Genomic DNA, 22,502 nt, shown 5'->3' with positions numbered 1-22,502 from the left:
TATAACTGAAATTTCCGAGTTGCCCAAAACTTATAAGTTAAAAAAAAAAAAAATTACCACTAAGTATATGCTTGAATTCAAGTCAATTACCTAAACAAACTCCTCAGTCTCCTGAGAGTGAGAAGGGTTAAGGCCGTAGTCCACCACGCTGGCAGAGTGCAGATTGGTAAACTTCACACGCCTTTGAGAAAAACTCTCAGGCATGCAGGTTTCCTCAAGATGTTTTGCTTCACCGTTGAAGCAAGTGATATTTAAATTAATTAAGGCGCACATAACTGAGAAAAGTTAGGGATGCTTGCTGGGATTGGAACTCGGTTCCCCGAAATTAAAATCGATGTCCTACCCACTGGGCTATCACCGCTGTAGTGATATTTTAGTTGGTTAAAATTAATAACGCACGCTAGATGTTCGTGCCGAGGAACGAAAAGGAAGCTGAAGCCATGACCAATGGCTATACTCGTTAATATTAGTGTTTAAAATTTTAAGTCGAAGCATTTAAATAGAGGACTAACTTAGAGGATATGAATGAAGTTAGAAACAAAATAGTTACAAAAATGTTATATAACAAGTATATTTTTTTTAAATAAATATCATCAAAAAATGGAAAAATGGATACAATAAAAATATTTTTGTGCTCTGTTTAAATGCTGTTTAAAATAGAAAAAGAAAACACATTCGTATAATTCATAAATTTTGTAGATTTTCTAATGGAAAAAGAGATAATACTTGTGCCTCGAAGATTGATTTCCTAAATAGACATAATAATACAAAAGATATATTTGGTTTTGTTATCAGGGTGAGAATGCGCGGTACAGTGTACGTCTGGAAAGCGTGTACCCGGAGGGAGCGGCAGCCGCCTTCCTCATCCAGCCGGAGGTCGGGTACCAGCGGCAGACCTTCTTTATGACCACCACAAATCACAGCATGCTGGACTTTGAGGATGAAAATTTCCGATACGGAGTTAAGCTACAGGTAACTACTGATATAAACATTTGGTTTTCTATTATACACAGATCTTTTTTTGCTTACGGGACGAAAATCTTCAAAGATACCCGACCTGAGGGGTACACCGGTCCCGACCGGGAAGCTCGGTGGCTTTCCTCATCACATATTTGGGAGGCTCCGAGATCTCCTAAGAGCGCACCAGTGCCTCCAAGCGCAGCGCATGAGCTCGTCCCGGGAGAAAATATTCCCCCACTATACACAGACCTGCCTGTGTTTGCATCTGATTTTTTTTATACCACTACTAGACAGGTGACGATGAAGTCTAAGATGGTAGCGGCATTGTAAAGAAACACTAAATGACTTGACCAGAGAAAATTCGGAAATTATAAATTCCCTTATTCTTCCCACCAGGTATCGAGCCTGGGAACTCCACATTTATGAGCACATCACTCATTAATAATAAATAATCATGATAACATTGTAGTGATTATTATCGTATAATTAACATCCCTACTAATATTATAAATGTAAATGTAAGTTTGTTTGTTACGCTTTCACGCAAAAACTACTTGTTCTAATATGTTCTACTATGTTCTCAAGGGCATGCGAAGGCTACCAATCCGCACTTGGCCAGCGTGGTTGAATACGGCCTCAAACCTTTTCTTTCAGAGAGGAGACCTTGTAGTGGGCCGGAATATGATGTTGATGTCAGAATTGATGCAATTTAACTGGCTAATATTTTATGGGTTTAACTGTTATTCATTATTAGATTCTTTGATAAATTCAATTCAAATTCAAAATTCATTTATTTCAAGTGGGCCTAATTAGTAAGCACCTTTGAAACGTCAAGACAGTCTGTTTGTAGTGACTATCAATTATTATTGAATTAACACCATCCTCGTACAAGTTCTAATAAGTTTCCCATGCAAACTTTGCTCCACTACACTACAGCCCGCGCTCTTAATTCGTATTACCAGTACTTCTGGGGCGTAAGGTTAAATAGCCTTTTAGAATTGTGCTATCAAACGCAAAAAAAAAGATTTTTCAAGTGATTTTTCTAGTTCCAAAGTTCACACAAACAAACTTCAACTTATTTTGGCGGTTGCGGATTGGTAGCCTTCGCATGCCCTTCAGAACATAATAGAGAACTCAGGCATGCCGGTTTCCTCGCGATGTTTTTCTCCTTCACCGTTAACACAAGTCAAATTTTAGTTCCAAAAGTAAGAGGGGATGGAAGTCGGACCTCCCGAATAGAAAGCATTCACGAAATGTTTGAATATTTGTTTTGACAGTTTGCAACGACCCTGCTTTCTGAATCCAGGGCCGTGGGTTCGATTCCCAGAACTGCAAAATGTTTGTGTGATGAGTATGAATGTTTTTCAGTGTCTGGGTGTTTATACGTATATTCTAAGTATTTATTCATTAGCATATTAATCAGTCATCTTAGTACCCATAACACAAGCTACGCTTACTTTGGGGCTAGATGGCGATGTGTGCGTTGTCGTAATATATTTATTTATTTATTTAATATGAATGCTTTTTCAATGTATGGGTGTTTATCTATGCAACGTGTAAATGAAAACCGAGATAATACTTCACAGGCTTAAGAGGTACATTATGTACTGTATCTCAGACTTTTCTGTGAAACCGAAAACCTAATGGTTTTTTTGTAAAGTACTGCCATAGGTTTTACTAAAAGAAATCAGATACAGCCGGACTCCTGGCACTTAGTACGCGCCGCTTGGCGTAGGTACTATGCGCGTGTCTGTCTTCTATCTTCAATACGGTTGTTATAAGTAAATACTTAGAATGTTTTGAATTCGTTTGTATTAAATATGCTTCTTTTGATTTAGAAGAAGAAGAAGAAGAAAAAGTCTTTATTGCACATACAAATATAAAATTATTATGATATAATATTTGTACAGGGTGATTCCTTATGCATACTTATGCATTCTTTAATATTATTGCGTTATTCTGTTACACGTTGTATATAATAAGTAATTTTAATAAATAAACATTCATCAGTCATCTTAGCAGCTAAGCCTGTGTTATTGCTATAACACAGGCTACGCTTACTCTGGGGCTTAATGGCGATGTGTGTATTGGTGTAGTATATTTATTCAATTCTCTATCTTTTATTCTTTTTTTTTTAATAAATTAAAAAACACTATTAAAAATTTATAAAAAAAAAAAAACTTCCACCCTCCGCTTGCGGGGCTTTTGAATGCCCAAGTAACCGGTGGTCAGGGCACCAGAGTGAGGAACCTCCTCACAATACGCGCCGTTTCAAGGACTACTGCATTCTGTATCCGGCCCTTGATCCAACAACCAAGCGAAAGCTTCTTAAGATGTTGGTCGAAGCTTTTCGCGAGAAGACCATTGACTGAAATGACGATCGGAACAACAACGGCCGACTTAACATTCCACATGGCGGTAATCTCGTGAGCAAGGTCCAAGTATTTAGGTACTTTTTCCTTTCCAGCTTTCACCAGATTATCGTCATGTGGAATAGTAATGTCAACAATTATTGCACGGCGCACTGATCGATCGACTAGCACTATATCGGGTCTATTAGCTGTAGTATATTGTAATTAAAACTTCTTTCTTCAGGTGATCGCCACTGATTTAGGAAATGCGACATTAACGGGAGTTGCCACGGTGTTCATAAACCTGATCAACTGGAACGATGAGCTGCCGATCTTTGAGAGCAGCAGCCGCAACGTCTCCTTCGATGAGACTGTCGGGGAAGGCTTCCACGTCGCAACAGTCAGCGCCAAAGATAGAGATATCGATGATAGTGTGGTGTGAGTTACCTATTGTACTAGCGACCCGACCCGGCTTCGCACGGGTGACATTATTAGTAAAATTCCGTTCCATCGTCATCCGCAGCCTATTATCGTCCCACAACTGGGCGCCTAGTCTCTCATTGAAGACAGGGTTTTAAAGCATAGACCCCCCACGCTGCTCCATTGCGGTTTGATGAGCTTCAAAGATTATTATTACAAGCAAGGGAACCGGGACCGAAGGCTTAGCACACTTTCCGAGGCGCGGAGTTAGACTACGAAAATTTCCTAACTCCGAGCTGGTAATGATTTTTTTTGCGGGAAACACAATACGTAACAATTCTTGGCTCGAATAGAAGACCTCGTGATCCGTTGTCGGACATGCTAAGCAATAGACCAGCGAGGCAGTTGCGAAAATAATAGGTTACGACATTACAATACAAATTATGCATTTCTTTTCTTTTGTAAAACGTATTTATGCTGCATATAAATCTTTATCACTCATTCTATCTATTGCTGAAAAGTGCATTAAAATCAGTTGCGTAGTTTAAAAAATCTGAGCGTACAGCTCACTCAGCTCACCTAAACAGCGGAAGCGACTTTTTGTTTGTTGCACTACAAGTTAACCTTGACTGCAATGATCAGCGAGGAGCTCTGTGGTTTTGAGTGGGAGGGGACTTCCCGGGTTCAATCACAGGCAGGGGCTAATTGGGAATCTTAAATTTCTGAATTTTATCTGGTCTCGCTTCTAGTCACCAACTTACCGACTAAGATGTTCCGCCGGGCGATTACGGGTTCTGGTACGATTTCGCGTATAAACCAATTGGGGTATAGATTTAATATAACTGCCATACCAGGTGTGACTGCAGACGAGGGTTGACTTGTGGCACATTGTGGCACCTTGAAAGAAAGTTGCCACCAAATATCCTGTTAAATCTATAGTGGCAGATACATTTACGTAATGTATAATAACGGTAACTTTCCACAGCGGCTAACTTTGGTGTCAACTGGGATACAGAATAGCCCTGTAGTGGTCGGCAATGGTGATGAAAGTGATTGTAATCAAGCTCAGATCTGCCGCAAAAAATACCGACATATTTCTGAAATGTCATTACTAATCTCAAGAATATAATTAAATATCCTGTTTTCTCCTGTCAATAGACATACATTAATGGGCAACGCGCAGCAATTCCTGAGAATAAACGAGACCACAGGAGACATCTATGTAGCCATTGATAGTGCCTTCGATTACCACAGGCAAAACGAAGTGCTTGTCCAGGTCAGTAGGTCTATGGTTGATTCAAGATTTATTCATAAATCTTTTTTTTGAAGTACTATACTTCTTTTAGCGCGTTAGGGAAAAATGATGGGAGTAAATTTTTACGATGCACACCTTCACAAAAACACGACATCATGAAATTAGCTGATTAATGAAGGCGTGACAGTGTACACTTTAAATTGTCAAAGTCTGTGGGCTCATTCCGGTGATTTAATTGATTCAATTGTACAAAACACCCAAATTTTATTTCTAAATAAATTTTAAATAGAATTATCATTGTAGATGTTGAGGTTGAAAAAGAGCAACTTCCGAGTATCTTGTCGGCTCTTCTCGGTAAAATCTGATTTCTTAATCGGTGGTAGAGTCACTACAAGCAGAGAAACTTGCTTATAAGTAGGCCTGCTTGAAATAAATGTTTTTTTTTTAAATTTTTTTGCTTGTAATTACACCGGCAACCACGCCTTTGAGACGGGCATACAGAAATGCGGCAGAAGCATGGTAGTAGTACTTCCCCTGACGATCTCTGTCCCAAAATGTCTACTACAACTAGAATCCTGGAACTTGGAAAATTTTAGAGTTACAACTTTAAACACATGACGACCTCTCTGGCGCAGCGATGAGCGCTGTTCTTAAGTAGGAGGTCCCGAGTTCGATTACCGGCAGGGACAATTCGGGAATGCATAATTTCTGGATTTTGTCTGGTCTATCCTGGTGGGCTTGGCCGCGGCTATTCACCAGCGTACCGACGCTTTAGCCAGCTTTAGCCAAGCGATTTGGTGTTCCGTTACGATGTTTTGTAGAAAAAGATAAGGGCTGTAATATAACTGCCATACCCCCTTACAGGTCAGACTGCACCTTCGCTTACAACCAAGTAAGATTGCAGCCTGACATGTAGTGGAATTAAAAAAAAAATTACCTTGGATAGGAGCAGGCGGAACTTTGCGGAATTCTATGATATATTATGAAAATTAAGCTTATCTTGCTATACTTCGCGTAAAGCAGGAGAATTTGTATAGTGTTATTTATAATTTCTTCAATCTTTATACTTCACATCAAACAGATCTTCGGCAATGTACCCTCTACGCAAGTTTCGCTCCAAAACTATTAATTGTTAAACAATTATTATTCATTGTAATATCAACATCTCCAGAGTTAAACATTGTTTGACCATTACTTATTCATTATAAAGTCAATGCTCCTGAGGATGCACGGTTATTTGTTCTCCGTATATCTCCCTGATCCTGATGTTTTCAAATACAATGAAGGTTCGAGCTCATGACACTCTCGGGATACCCAGCAGCATCAATGGAACACCGATAGTTAACACGGATACCTCTCAACTTGTCATACAACTTAATGACATCAACAACACGCCGCCAAGTCTCCGACTGGTGAGTTTTTATTTTTATTTATTTAGGAAAACTTACAGCCAATAACAAAATAGAGAAACAAATAAAGTAGCAGAGAATAATCATCAACATCACTTGAAGCCTATAACAGTGCACTTCTGGAATTATCTACTGCGATCACTAACCTATTCTGCCCAGCGTGGTAATGAACAAAACCTCCCGTTGGGATATTTATTTATTATTTATTTATTTATTTATATTCTTATTCTAACACTATCATCACATAATTCTTAAACCTAATGCGATAGTGTAACTTTTTTTTTTTTTATATAATCTAGTCCTGTAACAAATAACCCACATTGCGTTCCTTGAGAATTCACTCAGAGCGCAACAATATAAATCACATTGCTCTGATATGACATTGAGGATAAAGAATAAAAAGCCAGTAGTAGTAGCACAGAGAACGCTGCTGCCTGCTGCCCGTTTCAGTGCTGTTTATCTTACCCCATATATATGATGCCCTAAGATAGCTCGACTTACTAATCTGGAACTGGCTCCATCTCTAAAGATCTTGATCAGACGACCCTGACATTGTCCTTTTGGATTAAAGAATACCTTGATTATCCCGGTATCGTCCTTTCAATTATTTTCATGCAAAGCTGATTGGTTGGAATAAAAAACAGGATTTCAAATATAAAATATTGTTGCACTTGTTACAGCCCCGAGGTAGTCCACAGGTGGAAGAAAACGTACCGGAAGGATACCTAGTGACGCGGGAGTCACTGGAGATCACAGCGACGGATCCCGACACTACAGCTGATTTGAGATTTGAAATCGTTTGGAATTCCTCTTACGCAACCAAACAGGGCAGGGAAACCGCCCCATCGGAATACGTGGGGTACAGTATCTTACAGATAATTACTAGACTTTGATGGCCCACCTGAACGATGGGCAGAAGACATTTTTCTTCCCGGTGAAACGACAAAAGCTTTCTTCTCTGAAAAGGTGCTGGAATGGCCGGTAGCGCCGCAGCGTTCGTCGACCCCAAACGAAGTGGACAGACGGCGTCGCACGGAGCCTCTAAACCAAATCTTCTATCGGTTGATATGATGATGATGAGAAGTGTAATAACGAATAATAAATCGCGATAAACCTCTACTATTATTTGTTGCCGTATTCAAGCAGGTGGACACGTAAATTGTATCCCTTGTCGAGCGATATAACCATCAAAAGCCTAAACAGTCCACTGCTAGACTGACGCCTCGCAACGCGAGGGTTTGCCTACAATCATCACGCTGCTTGGACAGACTGGTTGGTTATATTGTTATAAACATGTTCATGTGGAAGAGCTCTATCACTTCTCTTCTTCTGTCCTACGTATACTATGCACTCTCTCTCTCTCCTTCTAAGGCTCTCTACTAGTAATAATTAACTAACTAACTAATATGAGACAATTATAAGTTGTTAGTAATAATGATATGTACGAACGGCTAACCGTGCTCTTCGAGGCACGGTAGAAAGGCAAAAGCCAGGTCGATAAAATAAAATATAATTTTCTGATTGACAGATGCTTGGAAATAGAGACTTCATTTCCCGATGGAGATGACAACCGCGGTTCTGCAGTCGGTCGGCTAATTGTAAAGGAGATCCGACACAACGTAACCATCGACTTCGAGGAGTTCGAAGTGCTGTACGTCACCATCCGGGTGGTAGATAATAACACTGCCATCGGAACGGATTACGATGAACGTAGGTAACAAAAGCTGATGACGTTTTTAAAGGATTCCATAACCTCAATATTATTGTTTAAACGATTCTTTACACAGTGACTTTGTCGGTATGTCAACATATTATTTATCAGTAGGTATACTCAATTATGAGTCGATTTGTTGCTTAGTTACGGCGTTAAGTAAGGACAAACGAACAGACACACTTTCGCATTCATAATAGTATTGTTTTTTTCAGTAACATTCACAATAACGATCATAGACATGAACGACAACGCGCCAGAGTGGGTCGAAAACACCCTGAACCAAACGCTGAGGGTGCGCGAGAACTCCGCAACGGGCACCATTATCGGGTCGGTCCAAGCCACCGACATCGACGGCCCTCTATACAATCAAGTCCGTTATACCATAGTGTGAGTTATAGAATATTATTAGGTATAGAATATTCTTCATTTTAACACTAACAATCCGCACTTGGCCAGCGTAGAGGACTACAGCCGGACCCCTGCTCATTCTAAAATGAATTTCGTGATGATTCTTCATAAATTAATTTTTAAAATAGATAGATAGATAGATATATTCTTTATTGCACACAATTAAGGGATAAAGATAATATATATTGAAAACAGAAATACAAGAAATAAAAAGGCGGTCTTATCGCTTTAAGCGATCTTCTCCAGACAACCCTTAATGAAATAAGAAAATGATTCATAAACTACATCAACTATGTATAACAATAAAACACAAATAGCTAATACAACTACAAATAATATAGAAATAAATACATACACATATAAATACATACAGAGCACATATATAAGTTTATGACTCCATAGATAAATAATATTACTTTAAACCACTTTTGACGATGCTTAATGATTTAGACTGTCTAATGTCCCTTGGCAATCCATTACAGAGTATAACTACCATGACTGTAAAAGAATTTCCATACGCATGCGATAAAATAACGCTCCTTCTACGCCGCCCAATCTCTACGCACCCTTTCGAAGATCCTCAGCAGCCTTTTTGATTTTGCAAATTAAAATAATATTATAAAGATAGAAGGGAAGTCTGGAATATATATAGGTACTAGTGGTTGCTGTATCAACAATAATATTTGTTTTTAAAGCCCCTTTTCCTAGCATAGTTTGACTAGATTACTTTAGCTATGTTAAAACCCCCGTGTAGGGGTCAGGGCAAGTGAAAACAGGATTTCTTTAAGTGACTTGGCTGACGGAACGTGTGTAGCGGTTGGCAAAGTTTAAACGATGCGGCTGCGGTCGGTTGCGGTGAACGTCTACAATTTGAACCGCCGCGGTTGTCAGAATCACAGTTTTGCCGCCCCCGCCACCTACGTTCCGTTTTGCACATAGTTTATTACAAAACCATAGACAAGCATTTATTGCAGCGAAAATTATATAATATTAATTATTTATATTTTATTAATTAATAATTAACTAGAGGGCTGTTTGCGTCGCTAACAACCCGGGCTATATAATAATTACTCTGGTGCTGGTAAAAGATTAAATTCCAGGTCCTAGAAGCAAGCTGTATAAGTGCCATATCTGCCATTTAACAAGATCGATGCAGCGGAACAAACAGACATCTTTTGACATTTATAATATCAAGTAACGATGCTCAAAATCGTGAAACGATGTCGGTAGTTGTTTTAAGCCGTTTCTAAATTGTTAGATAATTTCAGGCCGAGGGAAGACACACTAGAAGATTTAGTGAGGATCGACTCTAATACTGGTCAGATCGAGGTGGCCTTGAATGCGGCAATCGATGCTGATATACCGCCGCGTGACAACCTCTACTTTACAGTAATAGCTAGCGACAAATGTACAGAAGCCGACCCAGAGGACTGCCCTCCTGATAAGAACTACTTTAACACTGAAGGCAATGTAAGTTATATTGGATAGCCAAACTTGCATAGCCCTTTAGGTAACCGGGGTACATCCTTTAAAAAAAATCTTATTTTAAAATAACTCAAGTATACCATATACTCGAGTTATTTTAAAATAAGAATTATAATCCTACCATCCTACCAGAAATCAAACACCAACACAATCAGGTCAGCATTATTGCAATTGAAGCTAAGTTATGATTGCAAATCAATTCAATGTATCCTTGATCCTACCCTCTTAATACTTCTGCAATTTATTTGAATGAAAAGAAATATTTTATTTGTTTTATAATATTCTTAAACTTTTATAACATAGGCTTTAAGTAACCCATGCTTTTCAGATCACAATTCAAATAATAGACACGAACAATAAGATTCCAACAGTGCGGACGGACTTGTTCAATGCGACAGTATACTTGTACGAGAACGCGACTCAGGGTGACGAAGTGGTGATTGTTGCGTCTGAGGACCTTGATCGAGATGGTAAGACATGTATGAGCTATTCTCTTGACAGATATATCCATAGTTTTTAAAACATGGAACTTTGATTTTGACTTCACTACAGGGCACGGATCTACTTTCAGAAATAGGAGAGTTTAGGCCGTAGTCCATCAAAGCTTGCCTAGTGCAGATTGATAGACTTTGCACACCTTTGAGAACGGAGTTGGGTGGTGAATAATGTGAATCACTATAATATATATATAACATAATCAATATTCTACTCTAGTGCTTTAGCCTCCTGCCTTATATAAAAGAAGGATGTAGATAAGAGGGCAAAGCCGCAATGAAATTGGCGTGGTATGAAGCCAACCCATTTAATTGATCAAAGGAAATACAAGATCGATGCGCTAACTGAAATTGCTCAGCGATAAAAATACGAGCACCGTTTTGCTCGTAATATTAATATTACGTTTTGTATCATGCAGAGATCTACCATACAGTCAGCTATCAAATCAACTATGCAGTAAGCTCGCGCCTGCGTAACTTCTTCTCCGTGGATTTGGACACGGGACGGATCTTCGTCGACTACACCACGGACGAGGTTCTTGACAGGGACGGAGAGGAGCCCACGCATAGGATATTCCTCAACCTCATTGACAACTTCTACACTGAGGGAGGTTTGTCAAATATTTCTTTATTGAAATAAATAGGCCTATAGATGGCGCTTTTGATTCGTACGTTACATTAAAATGTGGAATTGTGGAATGCACTCCCATTGAACATAAGACAGTCGAAGTCACTGGGCATATTTAAAAATGCTGTTAAGACTTATTATCTCTATATTAGCATATTTATTTTTTATATTTATCAATAGTATTGTTAGTTTTCTTAATCCTTAGATTGCCTAGCAAAGATAGCAGAGAGTACTTAGCGATAAGGCCGCCTTTTGTATCTGCCTCATTCTTCATGTGTTTGTTCTTTTTTTTTTCGTTTTTCTAAGTGGTGTACAAATAATGAAAAAAAAAAAAAAGTGTACATAGTATTAAGATGATGGCGATAACTACTTTCTATACAAAACTAAAGCTACGAGAGTTCCAAACACGCATATGTCTAGGAAAATGCCCACAACCAACTTAGCCGGATGTTCGTTTTGTTGTCAATATCTCAAATTTTCATTTTAAATTATTTTAATTTGAAAATTAACCTTGAAACAATAATTACATAAAACAATAATTGCTCTAGAGCTAGATCGATTTTTTAGCCCTCTGAGTGAGAACATGGAATTCATGGAACGTTATTCCTGTCCATTTTGTCTAAACCACAATTTTTTCTTGTGTACATTTTCGATGTCTGATATTACAGATGGCAACAGGAATCAAAACACTACAGAGGTGCTCGTTGTGTTGCTCGATGTCAACGACAATGCTCCGGAGCTGCCGTCACGCGATAGACTCTCCTGGTCTGTCTCCGAGAACTTAAGCAAAGTAATATATAGCACATGTTACATCATTCATATTTTTTTGCCAGCACGTCAAGCTTTTAACAAATCAAGCTTTTCACATCTGATTTTGGCCATGCAAAAGTATTTCCAGAGGTTCATGCTTACCTTATCTTCTTCTTTATCGTTACAATCTTGTCAAAGGGGTCGTGGTCATCACGCTGTTTGGATGATTTGCTTCACGAGCTTGAGCTGCTACACTCATACGAGGGGACGCCGACAGCGGATTTGAATTGATGCATCTTAAGCTCTGGTGCATTCCACCTTGGCCTGTAAAACAAGGCGCTCTATAGCATCGTTACCTTATCAAATATCATGAAAACAAAAATACTTATAGATTGCCTGCAAAGACTAATAAATAGGTTAAGTGTTTGTTTTGATGTTATTATTTGTGTGAATTTTCTGTTTACGGTAGCAAAAAGTGGCTTAAATTTGCAAGTTTAAAGATTACAAACAGATAGATAGATAGATAGGATATTTATGGTTTCAAACTGTGAAATTGGTTTTGTTTACTCTCAGGGTAGCAGACTTTCTCCATACATCTTCGCCCCAGATCGCGATGAGATTAACACGGACAACTCGCGCGTGGGCTACGAAGTGGCCAACCTCACTCTACTCACCGAGCGAGACATTGTTCTTCCCGACCTCTTCACCGCAATCGACGTTTACACCGACAACATGTACAACGTCAGTGGAGAATTGGAGACGCTCGTGGATTTGAAAGGCTTCTGGGGAACCTATGATATAGGCATTCTCGTGAGTTTTTTTAGTGTATCACAAGGCCCTCTAAGTGGTCTGCTTGATTTTTGATTTACGATAATGAATCAAGTTACATAACTACTTCAAGATTCTGGCATATTATTATTATCAACATAATAAAACTCAAATCTCATTTATTTCAAAAAGGCTGCGTGAAGTGATACATCCATGAAGAAAACAAACTCAGCAGTTGCTCTTTTTCATCATTAGCATTTTGACAACTATTTCTCTGTCTTGTGAGAGATAAAAGCGGAGCGGTGTGCTTCCGAGCAATCTTACATTCCAGCCTATCAATGCTCCACTGTTTTTCACAACGTGTCCTTTCTCACAAAGGAGGAAATTTGAGCACCCACCTAGCTGCTTTTTGGGTAATTTCCTGGGCTGGTGAAGAAAATTATCTGAACATGACTAAGTAATAATCCGGATTTGAAGTCAGCAAGTAGATTTTAGCCAAGTTCCTTATATCCTAGAATCTAGATCTAGTAGATCTAGACTAGATAAGTAATTTTATTCACCATTACCAGAACGTTATTTAATTACATTTTAATGATGTGTACACGACGCAGGCATACGATCATGGTGAGCCACGTCAAGAGTCCAGTGAGATTTATCAGCTCGTCATCCGGCCTTACAACTTCCACGCGCCCGTTTTTGTGTTTCCTCAAAGCGGTTCCGTCCTGCGATTTGCAAGGGTAGGTACGTTTTGATTTTAAAACCACTTATTTTATATTTACTTTATATGATTTTTTTTATATATTTAAAATGCATGTAAAAATTTTCGGAACCTACAGGATTTGAACCAGTGACTTTCTGGCAATCGCGGCATGAGCGCTTTTTCCTCGCTACGGCTCTTCTTCCAGCAAGTATCACTAGTCAGCCAGCTCTCAAGGCATTAACTCATACGCTTCTTGAATAACCCCATGTCTTAATTAAGTGGAGATTGACGTTGTTCACTAAGATTGATATTATACTTTAACAGGAGCGAGCAATGGTCAACGCTCGCCTGGGGCTAGTCTCTGGCGAATTTCTGGACTCTATTCAAGCTACAGATGAAGACGGTTTGGAAGCGGGAAAAGTCACCTTTGATATTTCTGGCGATGGTAATTTTCATTTTATATTTGGAATTAAGAAATATCTTCATAAATTCAAATAATTAATTAAAATAACCTTTTGTATACCTAGATGAGGCATCCCAGTACTTTCAAGTATTAGCGAACGGCGAAAATGAAGGTATCCTCATGCTCCAACAAATGTTCACTGAAGAGGTCAAAGAATTTAAGGTAATACCGTTAAGTTTACCTTGGTTAACATTCAGCTAACACGTACGGAGCACTTTTCAGACACGTTTCTGATGCGTACCTCTAAGGTAACAACGTTTTTTAAAAGCTCCGTCGACGCCCGTTTGTTCAGTTATACAGTTTATTATAAACGTGTGTGTACAGTGTACACGCTTTAGAAATTTTACTTTTTTGGTGTAACAAGATAAAAATCTTTTAAAAAAAAGTGATCTTACCCCTTATTCTACGTTTGTAGAGAAAACGCCACTAACAATCGATAAAGCTATTTAATGCATTGAAAGTTTTATTATATTTAATGCATTATCTAGTTATTTCATTATCGGTCCACCAAGTTTCACCGAACATTAGAATTTGAGATTTTTGTACAATTTAATCAGTTAAATCACTGGAATTAGCCCGCAGACTTTAAGATTGAAGGTGTACACTGTACTGTCGTGTACGTGTACTGTCACATCTTTTTTTGAAAAATTAAATATCGACTATATCTAACTTCAGGTGTCGGTTTTTCTTACCGGTGTGTGCATCGTAAAAATTTACTCTCAGCATTTTTCCCCCAATCCGCCAAAAGAAGTATAACTTAAAAAAAAGAGTTGGTGAACGATGTATTCCCCTCTCACTCGGTTTCGCGACTACCTTCATCCTGTTGAAATCGTGTAACCATGAGCGCGCGCATTCACATCGTATTATTTCAATCCTATGATTTTTTTTACGCCGCTTATGAAGTATAACTTACAAAAAATATCGGTAGCAAACAGATACACTTTCGCATTTATAGTATTAGTATGGTTTTTTGTGTGTATTATATGTTGTGTTGGATAAACAGGTGAGCATCCGCGCTACGGACGGCGGCACGGAGCCCTACCCCCGGTTCACAGAGGTGACACTGCGGGCAGTGTTCGTACCCACACAAGGGGAACCCATCTTCAGCAACAACATTGCCGATGTGGCCTTCGTAGGTGAGAAACTGAGAACAGAACTGACTTAAACTAGACAATCAAAGATGAAATGGCTTATGTTGCGCAAAGCAACACCGGCAAGCACGACCTTCAGACCGCGAGACAGCATTGCAACAATGCTGCTTAGCGGCAGAATAAGAAATTGGGATTCATTGGACTGGTACCTTTGTGCCCGAAGTCACTGATGAGATCCACGTCCGGGTGACGAAATAAGTTGGTAATCTCGTCTTCGCTGGCGAGGATATTGAAAGGAGTTAGTTATCTTATAGTTAGAGTTACGTATCTGTATCATCTATCAGCTATCCCCACTATGAGCATTGTTAGTCGATGTGCCATGTTCCGGATGGATTGAGTTCATGTAAGAGGCTCGAGGCATCTCATATTGTTGGACATTTCTATTTTGGAGGTCAGTTAACAAAGAGGCAAGACCTTTAGTAATAAATGTAATGTACGTTGCCGTATTTCAGAGCAGGAGGCTGGCTTGACAGAAAAACATGAGTTGCCCCTCGCTGTGGATCTCAAGAACTACCTTTGTGCTGACGATTGTCACAGCATTTACTACAGCATTATTGGTGAGAAATTTATATTGTATGTTCATTAACTGAACCAACTATCAGATATCATTACAAATAAATATAATAATGTTTACAATGTTCAAAAAACCCCATCTTTTGATCTATTTATTATGTATCTAAGATAAACCATGTGAATTGGGTACGAGCTCGACTTCACTTTCGGGGGCCGAGTTCGAATTCCAACACGCACCTAAAACTTTTCTAAGTTATGTGCGTTTTAAGTAATTAAAATATCACTTGCTTCAACGGTGAAGGAAAACATCGTGAGGAAACCTGCATGCCTGAGAGTTCTACATAAAGTTCTCAAAGGTGTGTGCCAATTCGAACTTGGCCAGCGTACTGGACTACGGCCTTACCTCTCATTGTGGGAGAAGACCCGTGCTTTGTAGTGGGCCGGTAGTGGGATAAAGATAAGCCACAGTATCCCATTTTATGTCAAAAACAATAATAAATTAAAAGTGGCTTTTGTTGCATGCAGGCATGACACAGTAGGTATTCATTTTTTTTTAAAGTATAGAACAAAACTTATTTATTTATTATTTTGAAGACTGTAGTACGGAGTACTCCATCGGATTAATGCCCACTTTCCAATTAACCTAGTTCTATATTATCAACTCAATGATTCTGCTACAGATGGCAACGAAGAAGGTTACTTCGCACTAGATGCAGTGACTAACGTCCTCACACTGGCCAGGGCACTGGACCGAAGTGAGAGTGAGATACACACGATGCGAGTTGTGGCCAGCAACTCCCGCGACGTGACCACCGCACTGCCCAGCTCTATCTTGACCGTTACCATCACCGTGAGCTACTTTTCGTACTAAAATTATAGACGCAAGAGTAAGTTTTTAACGGGGTAATGTAATGCCAATCCTGAGGGAAGCAATTAGATTTAGGAGCGACCAATTATTACCTACCTCTGTGGTCATTAAATCAAGTGCACACTTTGCGAATTAATTTCAATAACTACTGATGTTGTTTTCGGGTGAATATTCAATCATCTGTGCTTCGCGCTTCCTGGGCTTTGCCGAGTGAAAGAGTCGCAAAGTTTGGTTAGTCTATGCTTCATATCCGTGTTTTCCTCGATTTGCCTAGCTCATATTACCCATAGATGCATTAACTAGAATCATGTAAAGTAATGAATGTCGTTTTGACAGTTATTTTGATCTATTCGAGCCAAGATCACGACAGTGTGGCTATTATAAATATTATCTTTATTGTTGGTAACGGAGAGTCATCTGCTAAAACAAGATATCTTGTTTTTATATCTGGGTTTTATACTAACGAACTTCCTCGTAGACAGACCTCAAACATGTTGGTAGGTTGTACAATACATATACAGTCATCCACTAGAACTGATATATATGTTGTATGTTACAGGTGCGAGAGGCTAACCCTCGTCCGATTTTCACGAGAAGCTTGTACACAGCAGGGATATCTACACTCGACAGTGTCAATAGAGAACTTCTCACTGTACAGGTAAAGGATAAAACCAAATGTATGAAAAAAAACCGGTAATTTCATGCGCAGTTAAAATTTTACTGCCCGAAATGACCCTGCCAAGAATAAGTGATTTTAAAAGATTGCGTCGACGACATACGTTAGAAAGACGCTTAACTTCAAGCGGTTATCTTTGAGGGTGATTTTTTTTGAGAGACGATCAAAAATTACGAACCACGAAGATAAATTGTCACAAAACTGGTGTGAAGCTTACTCGCATTATTTGGGTTGTCCACTAATAGGCTACCAAAAATATATATATTAGACATAATCAAGGGACAAAACTTCGTTTTTAAATTAAAAAAATAAGCAGCATCTTTAACATAACATAACAGTGGCGTGTTTAGAATCGAACAATATCTCACGGAATATTAATTTAAATAATTAGATTATTTCTTTCACTGCAGGGAAAATTTCGCAGATAGAGAAGAAATTGATTGAGATTGATAGATAAACTTATAATTTGTTTTGTGACATTGTAGGATAATTTTAGTAGGTACCAATTATTGTTAAACATTGATTTATTATAACTTATTTATGAACTTTAAATATTTCATGTTTATTCTTTAAAATAATTGTTTTATAAATATAACCTAAAATAAACTATTTAAAACTAAATAAAATCTAAAACGTCCTCGAAACCACCGAGCTTTAAATATATTTATTTTTTATTGTGAATAGATAGAAAACGGAATAATGTTAAGGTGGTTTTATTTTTGCACGCCTACTATGCAATGAGTGAATTGAATGCCTGAATCCTCCTCAGGCGGTCCACTCCGAAGGCCTGCCGATCAGCTACGCGATCGACCAGTCGTCGATGATGACAGACGCCAGCCTGGCCAACGTGCGCGACTCCGCGTTCCTGCTGAACAACGTGAGCGGCGTGCTCACGCTCAACATGCAACCCACAGCTAGCATGCATGGGATGTTCGAGTTCAACGTCATTGCTTCCGATCCTGGTATACTTTTCAACGAGCATTTCTGTTGTCTTTATATCTAGGGTTTCTTCTCCAGAGGGTAAACGGGACCCTATTACTCCGCTGTCCGTCCGTCTGTCACCAGACCCCATTAACCGTGATAGTTAAACATTAGACATTGAAATTTTTACAGATTATGTACTTCTGCTTCCGCTATAACAACAAATAGATACGAAAAACAATAATATTTTTTTGCCGTTTTTATAGATATTTTATTTATAAATAGCGTGCAAACGTATAAATGGGTAACCATGATCACCACTGCCCAAAAACGTCTGCAGCACCAAAGGGTCACTGATAAATACGTTATACACCAATTTGCAAGTTCATTATTGTTAAAAGTTTTGTTCCATTAGGACCATAACGCCAACCTTACGAGTGATACTTATTTGTAACTACATTCTTTGTTTTTTTTAAATCCATTCTAGAATTTCATAAAAGCACATTAGCAGCTTATAAAATAAATTAGATCTTTCCACTACATTACGTACAATTAAAGTTAAATAAAAAGTTTATACTTCAGCTATTTTAATATTTTCTGTACAGTGTGACGATGATATATTAGCTAAGAAAGAATTACAAATATTTCCAGATGATGCAAACGACACCACAGCAGTGAAGATCTACCTCATATCGTCCCAAAACAGAGTCTTCTTTATGTTTGTGAACGCTTTGACTCAAGTGGAGTCACACGCAGACTTCGTGAGTAGCAAAATTTTGAGTATTTTTTATCTGAACGTGCTTTTTTTAATAACTGAATTTTACTATTATTAAGTGGTACAAGGTTGCTTGGTAGCAAGCCGCTTTGCTTTCATGTCACACAAGATGGAACCTCCTGATTCGTTGACTCTTGACAGAGTGGTCGTGGTTGACGATGATCAATTTTATTGTGTGCAATAACTGATACTTTCTCTCAGGAAGTTTCCAAATGTCAGAGTTCCAAAAGCTATAACACAACATCGCAAGATTTTACCTTAGTTTTTGGTTCAACCATTTTAAATTAATTTATTATATTTTGCATCAATTATAAAGAAATATTTTAGATGATGATATAAAATTGCAATTTGGAATGTTTTTACCATTACGGATTACATAACATTGGCTAATGCAGCCCGCGATGCGCCTCCACTTGTTACGGTCTTCATCGTTTCGGGAACATTGGATTACAAGATAGAACAATGATTGTTAAATTGTAAAATGATGTTGGAAAAGAGCAAACGTTATTTTCTTGCCGGCTTATTCTCGGTAGAATCTGCCTTCCAAATCGGTGGTAAAGTCACAACTAACAGTTCGTTGGCGTTTAAAAAGCGTTTTTGACAGGCCTACTATAAATAAATCAATTTTGAATTTAGTGTTTATTTTTGATTTTCGGCGATCGCTGGGCCTTACCGACTAGGACCAAGAATAAGATTTTAGAAATCTGACGTGAAAAAGAAATTTGATTGCAGAAGTTAACTATTGGCACGTGGATCGGAGATCGATTGAGCGGCACGTAACAATTCAACAATCCAATCTCGTGATTATTAATTTCGGAAGTAATAGTTGAGATTACCAGTGTCATTTCCGGGCACAGATCGCGCAGACCTTCAGCACGGGCTTCAACATGACGTGCAACATCGATCAGGTGGTGCCAGCCACGGACACATCCGGTGTGACTCTCGATGACGTCATCGAGGTGCGCGCGCACTTTATACGCGACAACGTGCCCGTCTCCACAGAAGTCATCGAGGAGTAAGCCGAAGAAATGCTCTTTACAGAAGGGACTACCATTCTAGTTGACATCAAATTTAGCTACCCACTGTGGAAAGGTGCCATCACATAATGCTCAAACCATTATTAAACATTACGTGATTTTATCTGCCAAAGTTGGAAACTTAGGTTTCCAAGTGCAAAATATGGATTTAACAGATGATTATCTGCCAAATTTCCACGGTGGCTAGCTAAATTTGAGATGGACTGATTGAATATTTCAAGTGCAGCTACAATCACCGAAGAGAGACATATTATATTCAGAGAGTACCCTCGTATTAAGAGAGACCAATTAACTTGTTTATATACAATAATCGCCAACATAACATTTGAAGATCTCAAAAGGAGTCCAAAATCTTAAAATACGTTGAGTGTGGACCCAAAATGGTCTCCACAGGCGCATGAGACTTAACAAACTTTGCAAAAAGTGTCCCTTACTTGCCCTGCGAAGTGTTGCTCTGTAGGCGATGGCTTTGTACCATCACGTTTACCATCTACTTGGTCCGTCGATTACTACTATACTAGTATTTTAAATTCGATGCCTGTTTGTTTTTTTTTGTCGTTGCTTTACACCCTAAACAACGAATCTACTTGATTTTTTGCATAGTTAGGAAACGACGGAGAGTAAAATAGGCTACATTTTATCCCAGAAATAAAAAAGTTTCCCGCGGGATTTGTAAAAAGTCGAAATAAACGAGAGCAGTAGCTGGTTATTATTTAAAAAAATATTGGTCTAGTTTTCTTAGGTTTATATTATTTATCTTTGTCCAGTCTCCGCAGTGACACGCAGACGCTGCGCGCGATCCAGACGACGCTCAACACGGAGCTGCTGGTTCTGCGCGACTTCGTGACGGGCGCCAGCCCCGAGATCAGCGCGGACACCAGCCGCGTGGTCGTGTACGTGCTGGCCGGCCTGTCCGCCGCGCTGGCGCTGCTGTGCCTCGTGCTGCTGGCGACCTTCATCGTGCGGACTAGAGTGTGAGTTACACGTCATCGAGCGTCACACCGGATGTGTCCGTGTTGCGGGCACCACCTGGTCGATGTTGCACGTCATGTTAAAGCCCGTGCTGAAGATCTGCGCGATTTGTGCCCGGAAATGTCACTGGTTATCTCAACTCTTACTTCCGAAATTAATAATGTATCTCTTGACAGAGAATAAAACCATAAGTAAACTTAAATCTAATGCTTCGAGAGTTCCAAACGCGTCCTGGCCCTTTAGAACTTTAACTTAGAAGAAAATATGTTATAACGTAAGCTGGTTTGTAGCATGCAAACAAGCCAGGCGATTTAACCCTTTCCCTTATTTTACTAAAGTCAAATAAAACCAGTAAAACGCAGATTCAAGAAGAGGACACCCGAGGAACATTTCTAGTTGTTTTTCAAAGTTGTAACGTAAGTGAACCTATTGTCCAGGCTAAATCGTCGCCTGGAAGCCCTGTCGATCCCGAAGTACGGGTCGCAGGACTCCGGTTTGAACCGCATGGGGCTGGCGGCGCCCGGCACCAACAAGCACACTGAAAAGGGTTCCAACCCCATCTGGAACGAAGCCATCAACGCGCCAGACTTTGACGCTATCAGGTAAATACGTATACGTATCAGGACTATAATATAGGTCGCCAGAAAGCGCGAGTTTTTGCAAACCATCAAGAAAAAAAACAGACAAAAGCCAGCTAAAGCCATCTAGCCCCAAGCGTAAGCGTAGCTTGTGTTATGGGTAATAGGATGACTGATGAATATATTTATGAAAAATATGTAGTATTTATCTGCATGTTACGAAAACATAACATACAGATAAACACCGAGACATTGAAAAATTTTCATGTTCATCACACAAACATTTTCCAGTTGTGGGAATCGATCCCACAGCCTGGACTTAGAAATCAGGGTTGCTCACTGCGCCAATCGACCTTCAAATCTGGACAAAATTACAGTATTAAAATAATATTCTTTATTCATGTAGGCCTATCACAGGCACTTATTAAGCGTTTATACGTATATGTTTCCATAATTGTGAGAATCATGGTGATAACTTCATTCGCCAACTTAAAAGTTAAACCCAAAGCTACGAGGGTTCCAAACGCGCCCTGGTCTAAAAAGACGAGCCCACAACGAACTTAATAATATATAATGCCGGGTAATATAAAATCCCTATTCGGTTTCACATAACATCGTACCGGATCGGTAAATTGCTTGGCGGCGCGTCTTTGTCGGTTTTGTGGTAACTAGCCACGACCGAAGTCTCCCACAAGAATGGAAAGTGTTTACGAGAACGAACTTTATGGTGAACTTTCAAGCATGCAGGTTGTCACGTGGTGTTTTCCTTCACCGTTAAAACTGCTTAAAACGCGCATAACTCCGGAAAGTTAGAAGTGCGTGCTGTGGATCGAACTCGATCCCCCCCAAAAGGGAAACCGAGGACTTACCCACTTGACTATCACCGCTTATTAAGCAAGGCACAGATATTAAACATTTAGTTTATTTACAGCGAAGCATCAGATGACTCTGATCTGATTGGCATCGAGGACTTGCCGCAGTTCAGAAAGGATTATTTCCCTACAGCGGATGGAGACTCTTTGACGGCAGTTGAGGTAAGTTAAAAAATAAACTGTTTTAATATTTGTCATCGCTGTCAAAGGGGGAAACTTTTTGAGGCTTGTGAAAGTCTACTGGATCTCCTATCAGAATGAGAATGGTTGCCGTGCCCGCGACGCTGGCCGCTGGGCGCAGTGCAAATCGGTAGAGTCTACACGCCTTTAAAAA

The 22,502-nt window shown here is 39.3% G+C and overlaps 1 protein-coding gene across 2 annotated transcripts in view; it reads left to right on the top strand.

Annotated features, from left to right (window-relative positions):
- Positions 1-22,502, top strand: part of LOC120627159 (protocadherin-16-like) — a 33,514-nt gene that overhangs the window by 10,690 nt on the left and 322 nt on the right. For both annotated transcript variants that reach the window (XM_039895034.1, XM_039895033.1), the window contains 25 exons: positions 796-972; positions 3,556-3,749; positions 4,890-5,007; positions 6,273-6,398; positions 7,076-7,254; positions 7,924-8,105; positions 8,322-8,496; positions 9,786-9,987; positions 10,331-10,472; positions 10,916-11,107; positions 11,793-11,914; positions 12,448-12,684; positions 13,254-13,379; positions 13,667-13,787; positions 13,870-13,967; positions 14,809-14,941; positions 15,409-15,513; positions 16,150-16,319; positions 16,897-16,995; positions 17,783-17,975; positions 18,586-18,695; positions 19,567-19,724; positions 20,514-20,720; positions 21,156-21,320; positions 22,228-22,330. In XM_039895034.1, the coding sequence (XP_039750968.1) occupies positions 796-972; positions 3,556-3,749; positions 4,890-5,007; positions 6,273-6,398; positions 7,076-7,254; positions 7,924-8,105; positions 8,322-8,496; positions 9,786-9,987; positions 10,331-10,472; positions 10,916-11,107; positions 11,793-11,914; positions 12,448-12,684; positions 13,254-13,379; positions 13,667-13,787; positions 13,870-13,967; positions 14,809-14,941; positions 15,409-15,513; positions 16,150-16,319; positions 16,897-16,995; positions 17,783-17,975; positions 18,586-18,695; positions 19,567-19,724; positions 20,514-20,720; positions 21,156-21,320; positions 22,228-22,330 (3,834 nt within the window). The remainder of the gene's footprint in view (positions 1-795; positions 973-3,555; positions 3,750-4,889; positions 5,008-6,272; positions 6,399-7,075; positions 7,255-7,923; positions 8,106-8,321; positions 8,497-9,785; positions 9,988-10,330; positions 10,473-10,915; positions 11,108-11,792; positions 11,915-12,447; positions 12,685-13,253; positions 13,380-13,666; positions 13,788-13,869; positions 13,968-14,808; positions 14,942-15,408; positions 15,514-16,149; positions 16,320-16,896; positions 16,996-17,782; positions 17,976-18,585; positions 18,696-19,566; positions 19,725-20,513; positions 20,721-21,155; positions 21,321-22,227; positions 22,331-22,502) is intronic.

This window comes from Pararge aegeria, chromosome 10 (genome assembly GCF_905163445.1).
Source record: "Pararge aegeria chromosome 10, ilParAegt1.1, whole genome shotgun sequence".
NCBI lineage: Eukaryota > Metazoa > Arthropoda > Insecta > Lepidoptera > Nymphalidae > Pararge > Pararge aegeria.
Note: the sequence above shows the minus strand (reverse complement) of the source record. Positions and strands in the feature narration are given on the sequence as shown.